Below are 16,528 nucleotides of genomic sequence, written 5' to 3'. Positions count from 1 at the left end.
GCTTCATAATAATAAAAGAAATGAAATTGTAAGTAATCGTAATTACTCAAGAATATATTGCTTTACTGATGTTTCATGGAAGCTTTCATAATGATGATTATTTGGACGTTCACGATAAGTGGGTAGGCAATTTGAAGAGTGAACATTCTATGAATGTGTTTCATATGACCTTTCCTAACATACATTAAACTACTTAAACTAACTACAGACGGTAGCATGAGTGCTTTGTTATCACATATTTGTCACTCAGGACGGAATTTCGATCAGTCCGTGTTGACAAATATACAATTTGAGTAGATATTTCAGTATTAGCTGTAGTTATAATTTTTAATTGTGTATTTTATATCAAGGTTAACAGTGGGATTCAAGAGCTATGTTTCGTTCTATTTAGAACTCATCAAACGGATGTGCCAGTATTTCAGTGTTGATGTTCACAACTAGACTCGAACCAAGAACGTTAAATCTATGCTTTTTTTGATTAATTGATGAATCTTCAGTTGCCTTATATTTCCTAAGAAACAACTTAATATCTATGCACATAGGATTCGATGTTCATTAATATATATATATACTACACTTCAAACCATATTGTTAGGAAACGGGATGAATAAACCTTTATGGATTTATGATTATTAATAGACAAATGTCAAAAAAGCCACTGATTCATTATCCTACATAAAACAACACATTTTATTATATTGAAATACATGAAGTAAGCAGTGGGAGAGGTGAACTAATGATAGAAAAAAATTACAACTTCTTGTTTCAGTCAAAATAACAAAGTTAACCGAATCACATTTGAAAAAAATGTTAAGGTAATCCGTATAACAGAACATAAATAAAGCATTATGGTACACGAAACCAATAATTAAATCGAACTAGATTAGTAAGAAATATAGAAAATAAAAAAAGAAGGAAAGGTCAAAACTATTGTCTTACAGCAACAACAAACCTGTACTACATAGTATTATATAAATTTATGGAATGAAGTAAGAGAAGTGGAAACCAGAAAAATATTAAGTTGTAAAATATTGTTAAAGTTGAAATGCGTATAAAGGTTTATGGAGATTGTTGAACTTTATAGTTTATAACATAATCTAATCTTAATCAGACAATCACCAAGTGGAGCGGTAGCTTAGTGATTAAGGCATTTGACTTTCGACCACTACGTTTCAGGATCAAACCCCGCTCCAACTACTTTGATTTGGGCAACCGAGATATATCGTTAACAATCAAACTTAGAGTGTGGATTACTTATTTATGGATAACTATAAAAAGATACAAGATACAGAGTTTTTGGATTCGATCCCCTAGTGGGGTTTATGGATGCGCTCTGTTGAGGCGTTCTATACTGGAACTAAACGGCTTTCCAGCACTGCCTGGTTTTCAATGGATAATGGAACATTACACAATAGATCACATTAAAGACTCACCAAAATATATGTTACATGTTCCTTAAATCACAATGTAATTACCATAGTGGTTTATAGCTAAAGCAGATGTTGCCAAATTACACTACGTTGTACTGAATAGTAGGAAGCTGTAAATTTGTCTTCTTTTTTACTAGTTAGCACTTACCAGCAAGGCATATTTACGAAGATTCGGGCAAATGACGCTCCGTCGGATTTTCAAACGCGCATCAGTCATTAACATAGCTACGCCTGAAATATTCAGATTAAAACTGGTCTCGCATAAGACTAATCTGAATGTAATAATCAGATAGTAGGAAGTAAGTGAGGTTAAATGTTAAAGTTAGTAGTTCTGATCGCGTTCAACCAAATGCTTTGGACAATTTAATACCAAGTAAAATGTAGCGAAACATCGAATAACTTGGGTGAGTGGCCATATCACAAGCTTTATCGATAAGATGTGGTCAGCAGAAAGGCCTAGAGATACTAGATATACTAGAAAGTATTGTTCATTAAGGTTGATATGAAGGTATTAGTTAAATAGTGGGAAAGCCAACCATACCACCGCTTAAAATTCATTACCTTCAAGTTCCTTAGAGCATTTAAATCGTTCAACATTCTTCATAAAATATATTGATTTTATGGAGATTAGATATTGTCATTTACTAATTCATACAAAAATATGAAATGTTCAATAAATAATATTATCACAGTAATATTAAATAACTTGATGCATAAAATGTCAGGTCAGTCAAACTAGAAAACGCAATTTACATTCAGAATACTAAGAAATAAATTATTATTCCCAATACTAATACTGATACTACTAATAATAACAATAATTTCGGATAAAAAAATGCATGTACCATGTACTTTTACATGTTCATGGACCATTCATTTTTTTACGCGCTATTCATATCAAGTGCTAAGTAGGATTTTTTTCGAAAAATACATAAAATAAAGATTCTAGCCAAAACTGAGATACTTCTTAGTAGTTTTATGAAAGATCGACAGAATAACCATTCTTGTACAAATGGCATTTGAATTTTATGATAAATGGTAATGTAAGGACATAGAGTCAATAGGGGTTGTCCGTTACATATCATAGATTGATATCTTCTAGAGAACTGTTGAACTCTAGATGACATTAGATAGCTGTTTTGTATTCATTTCTTAGCACATCAATGACTTCAAAGGTTGGTGTCATGTTTTGGTTTGGCTGTCCTTAGCTTTATTACAATATTACTCCTATACTAGACGAAGTTGCCAGTCACGATAAGTGGTTGTTGAGCATACGTCCTAATCATATCAGTTGATGAAGAGCTACTGCCCCGTCAATCGATTTATCATCTTTACCTGGTACCCTATGTCTAATCTTTGTATTGGTTACTCAGTAGAATTTAGGGTTATATATATAATAGGTATTTCTTTGATTACCTGATTTGCATTTTCGTATTGTGAGTGTGCATATAATTTAGGCAAATTTCCGATTGGCGGTGCATCTAATTCATAATTGTACATTTCTCTTAATGAACCACTACTATTCAATGATGGTTCATTAAAAGTTGCAGATAAGTATTTCGGTAAATTTCCGTTACGTGTGTTATTATTAGTTCTTTCATTAGAATGCCAAAATTGATGAGCAACAGGGGATGGACCGGCATCTGCACCAGCAGTTGTTAATCGTGGTATACAATTATTACTCCAGTTTGATGGATATTCATAATGTATTAAATATTGGCACATATGTGTATACGTATCACCTTCAGATGGTTCATTTGCATATACTTCAAGTCCATATTCACCTAAATTATATATAAAAATTATTACAATGTAGTGGATGTAGTAAGTAATCATAAAAGTACAAACGAAGAGAAATAATCAAAGTGTAATTTAATTAAACTCCTAGTAAACCGATATATCAGTATACTATAACAAAAAAATTGTGTATTTCGTATCACAGAATCGATTAGATGGTAGAGTCTTTGAAATTAATAAATTGTTTAAGATGACTAAATGCAAAAGAAAAACGTCTTTATCACATGATATTTCTTTGTAGTAATTTAGTTTCCACTTGCACATGCGGAAATTGCACACACAAAGAGCACTTTATTTTCGTAGTGACAAAAAAATTTCTTATTGGTTTGTTACATTTTTAATAATTTGGTAATCCTGCTCCACTCTTCAAGGTTAATCTGTGATGAAAACTAAGAAATTAAACATTCTCTGCAACTCCGTCTCTAGTGAATACTTTCAAGATATAATACCAGGAATTCGAATGAGTAACCATGACCAATAGAGTTCAACCATGTCGGGAGTGAGGGAGTTACTCGGCGATGGAGTTGGATGATAGTTTTACAACATTGTAAATCGACTGAAGTTAGTAATGAAAATCAATGGACGTCGGCATAACGGTCTGAGTATGAAGCTCTCGCTGCAAGAAATGAAGTTCCTGGGTTCGATCCCGATGGGGTTATGGATGCGCACCGATGAACAATTTCATAATAAGGGGAAAGAGAATTTAATTGATTCCTGGTTTTCAGTGGTGGTCATTTAGCAACTTAAACTAAAGAAGCATATTCAATATCTGTCTACTTAGCGCAATTTTTTTTGGTCGCTCTAAAAAATCTAAAGATTTACCCCCTGAATCAGTTAATGCTATACAGTATCGTGTGTCTGATATAAAGTGCATAGTATATCGTTTGAGTATTCAACCTAACGATACTATAAACTCGGTCACCCAGACCAGTCTTAGTATCATATTATTGTACTGGCGTAGTATACAGCAAAGTGGAAAAAAACTTTAAATCATTCATTATATCACAGGCAGCCATCAATGTCATACCACAAGAATGCGAAATTTAATATCTGATTTAAGGAGTTGCGTACATCTACTGAAAGTATCTTATTTGTCAAGTACAAATCCATGAATTTGGGGCTTCATGTCACACTATTTATGTGATACTGAACAACTGTTTAAACCAAACTAAGAGAAGCGGAGTTTGGAACTACAAACGGATAGTTGAAAATTGAGTGTTCCTGAAAGGTTCTAAGCTTAGATACAAAACAATAATATAATGCAAAGCTATCGTGTATCAGCTGAAATTAAATAACAAAATACTGTTAAAAAAAATCCATCTTTTTTTTTCTATATCAAATTGAGGTCACACTAAGCATTATCGAAACTTGTTGATTACAATTTAATAATAACAATATCAGTGAACTTATTCCAGTGATTGATTGGTTGATTTTGTGTTGTTGAAGGTCACAATCTAAATAACCTAAGGTCATAATAGAATGAATTGTGTACACATTTTCAATTCATACACAACCTTTTTTTTAGAAAAAAAATTTCAAATATATGTAATATTAAATTAATGAGAAAATTCACAACTAGACGAACTGAAATTAGTCACTCCCTCATATGACTAAGCGACGAACACATAGTTACTGAAAAAATACAACATATGAGACAAGTGAACTACACACATTTTATACACAAACTATACAATCCACAGTGAGAGATAAAAATGAAAAATAAATAAGATCGATGTCGTAGATGGTAAAACAGCAGATGGATTGTTTTTACCGTTATTATTATTGATCGAATTATGTAAAGTTCGACATAGCTTGGAGTGCAAACAACAGTCACCTTGTACACATAGTAGTAGGATGGAAGCAATAAAAAAGAAAGAATTTGAAAACCGAAGAAAGAAATGTGAGTTTTTTTTTAGGGAAAGAAAAGAAGAGGACAAATGGTTATTATTATGTAACAATGAAATTGATTGGTACAGACTATTATTATTATTATTATTATTATTATTATTATTATTATTATTATTATTATTATTATGGTAAAAGCCAGTAAGTGGTGAATCCCAATATCTGAAGTATAGTTGAAAGAAAATTAACTATTCTACCAATAGGGGTTAACCCCACCCGGAATTTTTTACAACAGTTAATTGACTGCTTACAGTAGACTGGTTAATCGATGAGTCATGGATAGAATGCTAGAAGTGAAATTAGAAGATATACATAGATCGTGTCAGAAGCAGAAAAGAAAAAAAACAAGTGCTAGTAAGAGAAAGTATACAGATTAGGGAAGATAGACGCATAAAAATTTAATTCTTTGTTGTTGTCATATAGATGATAGAAAGTGTAAAGAGAATGAAAACTTCAATAGTTTAATATGTACATATGAGTAAGTGAATGTAGAACTTGGTAGGAAGAGAAAAATAAAATACTTCTACTTGGAATATCTTAGTTTATTTGGAAGTGAAATAAAACCAGCTGTGATTTGATGAAGAATGTGCGAAGAAACCCAGGATGTATATTTCATCTTGGAATTAGGAAGCGTGAATCGAATCGAATGTACCTACATTCAATTGAATGATATCGTTATTGTTCATATTTAGAATTAAACTGAACCTTCAACATTTTTAAAGATATAAGTACAATCCACTAGACATCAGTAGAATTATGATGAAAACATTTTATTTAACGAAAGTATGATTTCAGATTTTTCATTGTTAGTAGTTTCAGGATTGGATTGAACAAGAAATCAACAAGTTTACTATCTATTTAAATGTAACTGAATTTTAACAGGCACAGATTCACTTAATTGAATTCGAGCCATACTCTAAGACATATACTACCAATCAGGCTGCGTAGACAGAAGTAGATGGAGTGTGATTCAAACCTGTGATTAAGTGGCTAAAAGTAGAACACCTTAATTATTGATTCATTGCTTCGAAAGTTTTTGGATATTGATCAAATCATAAGCAGAAATAGATGGTGGCTAGACGCGGCATCCAAGACGCGCATTTTGTCCTACCCAGGACTCATCAGTTTGGTGTATCCACATACCAGAGTCAGTATTCACACCGGGACCCAGTACCGTTCGCTTCAAACGCCATCACATTATTCACTTAGCTACTGAGTCCATATAACCGCTAGTTTGTGCAATAGGTAAAGTTTAATTCGTTTTTTATATTGGTTGGGATGCACGTACATCCAGCTGACGAGTCCCAAACAGGACGAAACGCGCCTCCTGGATTTCACTGCTAGCCACCATCCATCTCTGCTTATAATGTTTATGACTTAAGGCGAAACCGAGGGAATTCGTACAGGACGTAAATATGCCAATAAGAGACTGATCACTTGCAGTCTTAAACGTCAGTGGGAAGATCTAAACAACCAATAAAAAAATGAGTTTATGAAATTAGTTTTAGAAGTATTGAGGCCAACTTTACACTGATATATCATGTCCTCTGAGATAAGCTCTTAATCAGTCAGTCGGTCGGTCGTCATCAATACGCAGCCTTAAGTAGATGTGTATTGCCCTAAGTTGTCATACCACATTAGCACGGTGAACTAAATTAACAAGGTATGTAGCGAAATGTGATAAAAATAATAATGAGAAAGACCAATTATTGAGAAGAGGCTTTAAAAAGACAGAGTGGAAAGTCATATGTGGAAGAATAGTGGAAATCAAGATCGCGAGGAGGATAGGAAGTGAATGTGTCTGCGCTACTGTCGATGTTTTTGAGGCGTGTCACCCAATGTCTCCAACCACTAGTTTAAATAATCACAAAGACGCTAACCTGATAGCTTGCAACCACTAACATGGCTCAATCGAACAGTCAATAACTTTATGAACTGATGCCATGTCTCAGTTTGGCCTACCTAAAGCTTTATTCAAACCTATTCTTTTCCCAATAAACATTGTCTCCGTCGAAGAAGGTAGTGATTAGGTTCACATATCAAATTTTTGACAAAATCCTTATGAATAGTATTTTTCAATATAATAATATCGTTTTTCGAAGGAAAACAGTAAGAAAAATATAGTTGGATTTGTATATACCGTAAACACTTATATATATATATATATATATATATATATATAAAAGCATCCCTTCACTCCGATTCAGTGTCCAAAAAATCAGTACACAACTAAAAGTACTCTCTCTTTTTTTTCTACAATTGTCCTGCTATATGCAAATGACGATTGAGTGTTGCTGTCCCGCTTGTTTCTTTCGACATATAACAAACGAATAATCACAAATTCTAATCACGATAACACAATATTCACAATTAGAATAAACAATTCCGAATAAACTATGAATAGAAAAAAGCACAAACAACTATCCATGTGCAGTTATAGAATAATTAACTCAATGAAGTCATTGATCTAAGCATTCACATCTACAAGTCACATGGTCAACTAATGTATCTAATTAGAAATGGATTAGATGTAGAGTTACTCAAGTGTACATACTAAGTTTTCACATTAAATACACTGAGAATGTGTACTCATCATTATTGACGTGACCACTTTAGGCCTCAGTGACTGGTTAGAGGAAAATGAAGGGCGAAGTATGAAAAGACTTAAGGTATTTATTGGAAAATGACAGATTACCATATAAGTAGATGTTTTGTTTTATTTGCAGATTATATTTTAATCATATACTTTACTAGACTTGAAATGAGCATAATTAACATGACGATAATAAAGAGAAACAGTGAAAATGTAAAATCTACTTTTATTTATGAATCTGTAGAACTTAGAACCTTCGGGGTTGTAAATGCACAGTTGTAGTGGATGGCCCTAAGTCGAGCACGCATAGATTATTCTAGCTTCCAGATAGGCTGACTTATTCATTCTTCTTGATTAATTATGCGCTTATCAACATTGACTGTTTTATGTAAGCGTATGTGTGTGCATTTCTTATCTTACTCATCACATTAATGTAACTTATTTTTGTCTGACTATGAATATCGATTAACGCTTGATTAAATTGAGTTGGCTTATACGCCTTCTCTAGTTCGTCTCGCTTTGTTCTCTACGTTCTCTCACTCACTTTGCTCTGTGCTTGCTTTCTGCGTTGCTTGAGGATTTTACCAATTGTTAACAATACACTATCCCTACAACTGGTGTTCTGGTTTTTGAATAATCTCGAGTAGATTCATAATACTATTAGGATATTTGGCCTGCGTAAAATACTTAGTCAAGAGGGACAATATTTATTGGAGTCAGATACAGAGGAATTAACCTCTACAAACTCAACAAATTAAGAAATTAAATCATTAAACAGATCAACGAAAAGTTACTCTAGTTGTAAATGTAAAGCTTATCAATTAACGATCAGTGGGAAATAGGTCACAGAAAAATTACTAATTGGTTGTTGTAGGAAATTTACTTAGGCACCTGATACAGAATAAGTAATAGAATGATTCTTGTCATCATAAACTCACCTGTATTAAAATAATAATTTAGAATTGAGCATGAATACGTGTATCCAGAATGTTCACTCTAGTGATTATACTTACCAACGTCCATACATGATGCATGTGACGAGAAACACAAAGTCAACCGGTGACGAATAAACGAAAGTTCATATAGTGATAAGACCACACACATACAGACACTGTATCTATAAAACATAATCCTTTCCCAAAAACAATTTTGTATTGAGCTATTTCAAATAATATTATGATTATATTTTTCGAAAAAATCACATTTTCAGGTAAGTTCATTATTTTTACTTCTGATCATTTCCCAAGTCAATTAAAAAGAGACATAACTTGGACGATATTTATCTGATAGGTTAACATTCGACAAAATATGACATGGAATTATGAACACAGTGAAGTCAGTACAATATGAAAAATAAGATTTCACAAGCTCCTACAGTAAAAATCATACCAAGAATATCTAAAAGACCTGTATACATTACGGATACAATCGGAAGGCATTGAAAACGGTTTAAGAGTCGGACAAATGTTGTGAATTTGAAACTTAAGAATTAATGATTATTATTGTGACATTTAGTAATTGTGAACATATTCATTTGCTCAGTCAGTTAGTCAGTCAATCAGCAAGTCAAATGTAACGTAACACCTAAGTTGTTTACAACGATTCAGGTTGTTAAACCCCACTGGTACAACGAGATGAAACTGTCAGGAGAAATCTAAGAGTAGTGAATTTAGTGATTGTACTGGTGTGGTAGAAAAGACTGAGGATTTAAGATACGTTTCGAGGAAATGTAAATTAATAAAAACGAAGCTTTATAATCCGTTTAAAAACTTAAGATCTGAAGGAAGGTGAATAATAAATGCAACTGCTCCATTGTAACCAATTCCGAGTTATATCAACTAAAATCTTTAAACACGGATTACGATAGTTCCCCAGACTTCGACAAAGTAAATTATACACCTACCTATATGACTCAGTCCAACAGTCAATGACTATGGATTAATGCCATGTCTTGATTTGACCACCTCTGAGGAACTACTCAGAACAAATGAGCACACCGAGAAAATGTTTACTCATCACAATCGTGGGCTCACTAATGGCTAGTTTCAAAATGGATTTCTGTAAGTTTGTAAGTTAAATTGCCATAATCCATAGAGTCAACTAAGTCGACAGTAAAATATTAACTCGTTGGTGATAATTAGATCAGGATCAAACCATATCACAAATTTATAATTTATAATTTATATTGAATTTTGACTTATTGCTATGAGAAGGTACTATGCTGTCGGTGAAGCATGAAATGTTGGAATTTCGGTTCCTGTTTGGGATCATGATTTCTTCTAAGGAAGAGTCCCAAACCAAACTGAAACAGTTGTTTGGTACGTACGGAGTTTATTCTTCTACATTGTAACTGACAGCATTAGTATATGAACAATATCATATTACCAAGTGGTCTAAACCACAAATGTCTACTAACTTGTATTAAGTTAACTAATTAAGCACTAACCAAGATAGGTAGCAATATGGTTTCAGTCTTAAATTTGTATGAAAACATCAACATCATGTAAGTTGCGAAATAAAGTAAACTTGGTCACAAGAGCTAAGCAGTTCAAGTGGAAATTAGCTAGAAGCCAAATGGAATATACATGATTATTAACAACCGAGATAGTGTCAAAATAAGATTGTCGATAAATGTGAATTTCAGTAAATTCTCTTCTACTCACTTAAAACAAGATAGATTGATATTATGGTCAAGAATGAAATAAAATTTACCAAAAATTGTGTTCATACTTTTCGATTGTATCCGACAATTTTTAACATGCAATGAGTCGACCATCTTGAAATTTGGAACATACGGAACCTTCATTTTCAATATAAGCGAGCAATCGAGTTTTAGTTTAGCGAGGTTTATGAATAATTCAAATAATAAACAAATTACATAAGTAGCTAATAAAACTTACCAGGTTCAGGTAGAGTGACATGAAATAAAGTTTCACGCACTGTCTCAGTGACACGTTGATACTGATCAAGAAAGTCGTCCGACACTCCATTTCGATGAAGTTTTGCTAGTAAATTAACCTCAGGTCGGTGTTTTTGAAACCGTATATCAACCGTTTTTGGTAGTGGTGTATGATGTCCGTTGGAGTTAACTGAGGAATCTAATTCGTTAGGTATACTGATTACACCCTCTGTATGGCTTGGTTCAAGAGCATAGTGATGTACGTGAGACCAAGCTGGTCCCCAATTAGCATCATGACAAATTGGGTACGGTTGGGCATCTCGTGCTGGTGAGCTACATATAATTTTATATTCGCAAGCGGCTCGAAAAGTACTTTCGCGACCAACAGCCAGACTTGATAGTTCCTTTGAAGTTATGGAAAAATAAACTTCACAAATGTCGATTGTTTTAGAACAAAAGCATTCACAAAAAGCATGTATAATATCCAGATATGAAGTGAACATATCAATAAATTGGTTAATTATAGCAGAAAATACACCTAATTTTTTAGGAAAAAGTATCTAATGAACTAATGCATGAAGTCCCATATGTAGCGGTAATTGGGATAACATAGCAAAGAACTGAACGACTAGTGTGGAAAAGATGAACATAACAATAAGCAAGAAACCACCAGAAGATAAATCCCTGAACAAGTAGGGATATTACGGAGGAGAATTGTATATGAGTGCTTTTAAGTTATTAAGTCGATTGATTTAATACTGACCGATATATGATATACGATGATACAAAGTGGCCGAATGATGGCTACTGACGAGACCGATTTACAAATGTAAGCTTCGAAATCAGCTGATGTCAGGACAAAATCACTACCCAACAAAGTGCATTTCTTAACCTAATAAGAAAACATTCTTATAAATGAAATATATTAAAATGAGCGATTACGCAGTGTAGATTTTGAAGGTTACTTAGTCTTCAGTATATTAAGATTTTGACCATCAAATCAAATGACTAAGAAAACAAGCTCACACAACGCATTGAAAAAAATAACGAGTTATATCATATTAGAGTCACAGTTAAATGATTTAGACGCTTTGCTTACAGTCGCTAAGTTTCATATTTCAATTTTATTCTCTCAGCTTCATAATTTAAATAGTCGAACATACGTCCAGAGCTTAAACAGAAAATGTGATCTAAGGTTCACTATATGCATCTATAATTTGTCGTTGTTTATTATGCTTAACTTTGGTTAGTAATTAAGTTTATTCGCCACCCAGCAATGGCACTACTAATAAAATATTTCACTATAAAAATGAACTAAAAGTCTAAACATTTGTGTTATCTGATTTTGGTGAGTTGTGTATATCATGTATGAGTAGTTATTAGCATTAAGTTTTATCTAACTCTAATTCCAGAAACTTTATTCTACTTTTAATCGAGATTTGCCTACTACAACCATTTAACCTTTATAGGCATTGGACGAAACAACTTGTACTATACTTCACTTATTTCAGAATAGATGGTGAAAAAAAGCACATACAATTAACTGTTAAAGTGTAATAATTAGTTTTTATTCGTTAGCACAAAATTTATTTTCATTCAGATTGCCAATTATAGTGGTTAGTATAACCTTAAATTTTGAAACACAACTAACCAAAGTTACATACATTTAAATGTACTCACAAGTGGCATTTATATTTTAGACTCGTTTTCAGATTACAATATTATGAAATACCATCAGATGATAATAAACACGGTTAGTAATAATTTTCGAGAAAAAAATGACATTGAATTAATTACTAGTAGAATCCCAGTAAATTATCCTAGTGCCATATATATATATATATATATATATATATATATATATGTATATATATGCCCTGGTATGGCTGAGAGTGGGGAAAGTCGGTTCTTCCTCTCGAAACGCTATCATATGGCCACGTGTATAAAGCCACTGCTAGGAAAGTCCTGAACGTCGAAAGAGATATGAGTATTGAAAAAGATTAAATAGTATAGGTACTCGTAGTGAACGAGAGAGCACCTTGTAATCAACTGGATGGTATAAAAATAGAGGTACTCTTGAGTCAAAATGTTAATTAATACAGATAACTTTTAATGCGAAAACATCGGCAGAGAATCTGCTCTGTTTAAACTGTCAAATCAAGCATAACAGCTAACGAACCTAGTGGGAAAAAATCCGATTCTAAGTAAAGGCATGACGTTACACTGGTTTCAGAAATGATCCATTATTTTTAAACCACAACTATACAAAAAGATGATACTAAAGTACTTATTAATCCCTTATCCAAAGGGATAAAGAACTGTTTCGCAGTGGTTCACAAAATAGAAATTTGACTATACAGGAGGTAAAAAGATGCTTCAAAGTTACATTTTTAGTTTATCTGTAATATATATATATATATATATATATATATACGGACAGTTCATAGACGACTATTTAGAACTTACCTGAGCATATATGGTGAGGTAGTAGATTCCAGAAGCTGGGAGTCGAAAGAAAAAGTTTAAACGATCTTTCGTTGTTTCTTGTAAAACGAAACACTTCAAATCAACATTCAAATTAGGAACTTGGTCTGTCAGTTCGCTTGGATATGCAGTAAGTGAGTCAAGGTCAGGATTGTTGTAGCTGGTAACCAAATACTGTAATTTATAAGTGAAACCTCCAGGACGCCAAAACCCTAGTGTCATTCTCAGACAACCATCCTGGGTTCGAACAACACCGTGATGTTGTTGTAAGAAATCAATTGCACATTTGAAAAACTGAGACTTTGTAAGTGGTAAATTTTCGAACTGAGAAAGTGTGAGGGGCACAGGTAACAACTGCCATCTCTGATCCTCTGGAAAATGGCTGTAAACAGCCTGGAGAAAGGTTAAATGGGGTTTAGGATACGAAACAGCTATCAATAGTACCAGCAAAATAATGTAATAAAAATGATAAGCTTTTGAAATAAAGCTCACCAATGAAAAGAAGATAATGAATCATACCACATTATTTAAATTTAACCTTGATATCTGCAAACTAGGCTGACTCAGTCACAGAAGTATAGGCTTAATGCAGGCAGAAGTAATGCCTTTTTTACATAGCAGTGGTATCAAATGAAATTTATATGGCGCATATGTATTTGGTGCCTCCTTGTACCACTATGTGTTAAAATAAATAAAAAATAATAGCAATGGTATATTCCAAAGCCTTACGTATATTAAGATATTCCTCATTGTGTATTATATACAATTGTGAGGGTAATTTGGGACAAAATGAACTGAACTGCACTAAACCACAATCCAAATATCATGGTACACAGTAATGGAGCGAAGTTTTATTCTAACACAGCGTTCATGCAAAGGTAGGTTTTAAAGATGTCTATCGAGCTCTATTGAACCTATTCTCCTAACAGCGAAAACCAAAAATTAGCATCAACGAATCAAATTTTTGAGACTAAACTGACTGTATCACCATTTTTTGCTTTGGCCATCTGCTTAGGCCAAAATAACAATTATATTTTTCATTTTTATCATTATACTTACATAATTAGTTTTAATAACTGATCGGTTAGATCGAGTTTATACTAATCTTATTATTAATTACGGTTTTTAGATAACACTAAATCTGGATACACACTATTGTTACTAAATCTCAGCCGATTTCACCACAGAAAATCTTTTGGAAGACAAGTTTATTAGAGACGTAAAATTGATATATGCTAAGTAAATTCCCTTTTATAATAAACCATTTATTTTCCGTAGCTGTTTTATAATTGACTGAAACGGTTTTAGATGTTGAGGTCATTCGAGGGCATAGCTTAAATTTGTCGAAAAAATGTGATCGCTAGTTGAAATATTGTACTTAACCCACACATAAACAGGGAGATTTCCGAGTGAATCGAGTACAATATCTAAGCTGGTTAATCTCAATATTTTATGAGCTTCATATTTGCTTTCTACGACTGCATTTTTCCCCACAATTTGATTCAGTATATTATTAAATAACATTATGTTATACAATCTATTATATGGTTTGATTGTCATTTTGGGTATTCGGAACGATAAATGAGGAATTAGAGTGAAGGTAAATGACACTCCGTAACATATGTTGGATATCAGTGATATAGATGAAAACATTTAAATGTTTCAACTGACAGCTTAACCCAAAATGAAGGACATGAAACCTGTCATCCACATTATCGACCAGAATTGGCAGGTGCTTAACATTAACAAAATACTGCATAAAAAGTAATGACTCGGAGATATGAATACTGAGCTTAGATGTGCTACAAAACTAACTAGCTAGAACAGCGTATTTGTTTGAAAGAAAAAAAAATTCGAGGAAATAAAGTCAAATCGGGTGTCATTGGGTGCTACAGATCAGAACGATGAAAGAAATGACCAGTATCCAAAAAACAAACACAGAAAAGCTTAATAGAAACATATCAAACAAACCTGCTGAGGCTCCATCATGAAGTAAAAATCGTCATACTCATAGACAACATTCTCAGGTACATTTTTTCCCGAACTTAGGTAACGAGCCGCCCAATGAACATCAACAAGCTGCCAAGATCCTCGAATATAAATGACATTCCATGAATGATTGGGAGGAAGACCACAAAATTTGTCACCAGGAAGGTAATCAACGCCTTTGGCATATCCACTAACGGTGACACAGTGAATTTCAGAATAACTGACAAAATATGGAAAATTGAAAGACCTACTTGCACATTACTTCGTACATCCTGGAAAACGTGCCGCGGTTGGTGCTGAAGGACATGAGAACGTCTTCCGGAGAATTGGGAGGGACATTTTCGAAGTGGATATTCTGCATATCCTTCGCAGTCATCCATCGGAATATTACACGAGCCCTTTCTAATTCATCTAATTTGTACCGATATAGCAAATCCCACATCAGGTCCCTGAATGTGGGATGTTGATACTCTGCAACCTAGAAAATAAAAAAAGAAAATATATCAGACTAGTATATGAAGCTTAGGATACGATTTGGGCTGCGTAGTAAGAAGGAAATATACCTGGGTTGCATGACTGTCTACTTTCGCAAACACCTCAGGTTTATCGTAAACCTGATGCTTTAAGTATTTTGGCAACTCTGGTGGAGGATGAGTCTCGAAATCAATTGGGTTAGGCAGCCGGAAACCTTCGGGGGCCTTCATATCATTATCACACCCGCTAGTAGCATGAACGTCGAACCAGGCGCCTTTTCAGTGCAACCTACAAGTTGAGACAACAGAACAAAAAATTGGCACTTCGTCCTACGTTTGCTAATATGAATAGATAATATTCTTATTTACTAAAGATGTTATGGTTCTGTTTTCACTTATGCATTGTCCTCCATAGGTTTAGTTTATGTGAAAACCAAGAATCCTCTGCCACCACTCAAACTTAGATACCAAGGTGCAAACTGTAATGAAAAGTAGGTCCCCAAAAGAAATATTTCGGCGAGACTATAATTTACGGACGACCTTTGAGCGACGCCAAAGTGACCTTGAGAATGTCCATCTACCTACTAGGGCTAAACGATAATTATAAACCAATGTAAGAAATTATAATTATGATTTAAAATTGATAGTTAAAGTTGAAAACTAGAATAAGGGTCTTCACCACGGACTGACATCATCTGAAATTCCAAAACGGCATTAGGCTAAATGGATGAATGGATTTAGCGTCATATCCAAGATTTGTCATCTTATATCTGATTGGTTCATTCATAACTTCTCACCAGTTTTTCTGTAATTCCTAGCATTGATTTCGACCTTTTTGCTTTTGCTTGGCACCTTGTAGCTGAAAGAGACTGGTCAAGGATCCGGATAAGATCACCATTGGGTACGTCGTTTTAAGCACCCCTGCAACAACTAGCCAGAATAGTTTATATACTTCTCG

At 33.5% G+C, this 16,528-nt stretch overlaps 1 protein-coding gene across 1 annotated transcript in view; it reads right to left on the bottom strand.

Moving 5' to 3' along the window:
• The window catches only part of MS3_00007887 (uncharacterized protein), an 83,830-nt gene extending 67,712 nt beyond the window's left edge, over nucleotides 1-16,118 (bottom strand). Inside the window, exons 1-7 of the mRNA XM_051216229.1 lie at nucleotides 15,905-16,118; nucleotides 15,661-15,859; nucleotides 15,349-15,575; nucleotides 15,080-15,317; nucleotides 13,091-13,501; nucleotides 10,626-11,028; nucleotides 2,847-3,214 (exon numbers count right to left, since the gene is read on the bottom strand). Coding sequence (XP_051066798.1) covers nucleotides 2,847-3,214; nucleotides 10,626-11,028; nucleotides 13,091-13,501; nucleotides 15,080-15,317; nucleotides 15,349-15,575; nucleotides 15,661-15,801 — 1,788 coding nt within the window. The 5' untranslated portion in view covers nucleotides 15,802-15,859; nucleotides 15,905-16,118. The remainder of the gene's footprint in view (nucleotides 1-2,846; nucleotides 3,215-10,625; nucleotides 11,029-13,090; nucleotides 13,502-15,079; nucleotides 15,318-15,348; nucleotides 15,576-15,660; nucleotides 15,860-15,904) is intronic.
• Between the last annotated feature and the right edge of the window lie 410 nt (nucleotides 16,119-16,528).

This window comes from Schistosoma haematobium, chromosome 4 (genome assembly GCF_000699445.3).
Source record: "Schistosoma haematobium chromosome 4, whole genome shotgun sequence".
NCBI lineage: Eukaryota > Metazoa > Platyhelminthes > Trematoda > Strigeidida > Schistosomatidae > Schistosoma > Schistosoma haematobium.
Note: the sequence above shows the minus strand (reverse complement) of the source record. Positions and strands in the feature narration are given on the sequence as shown.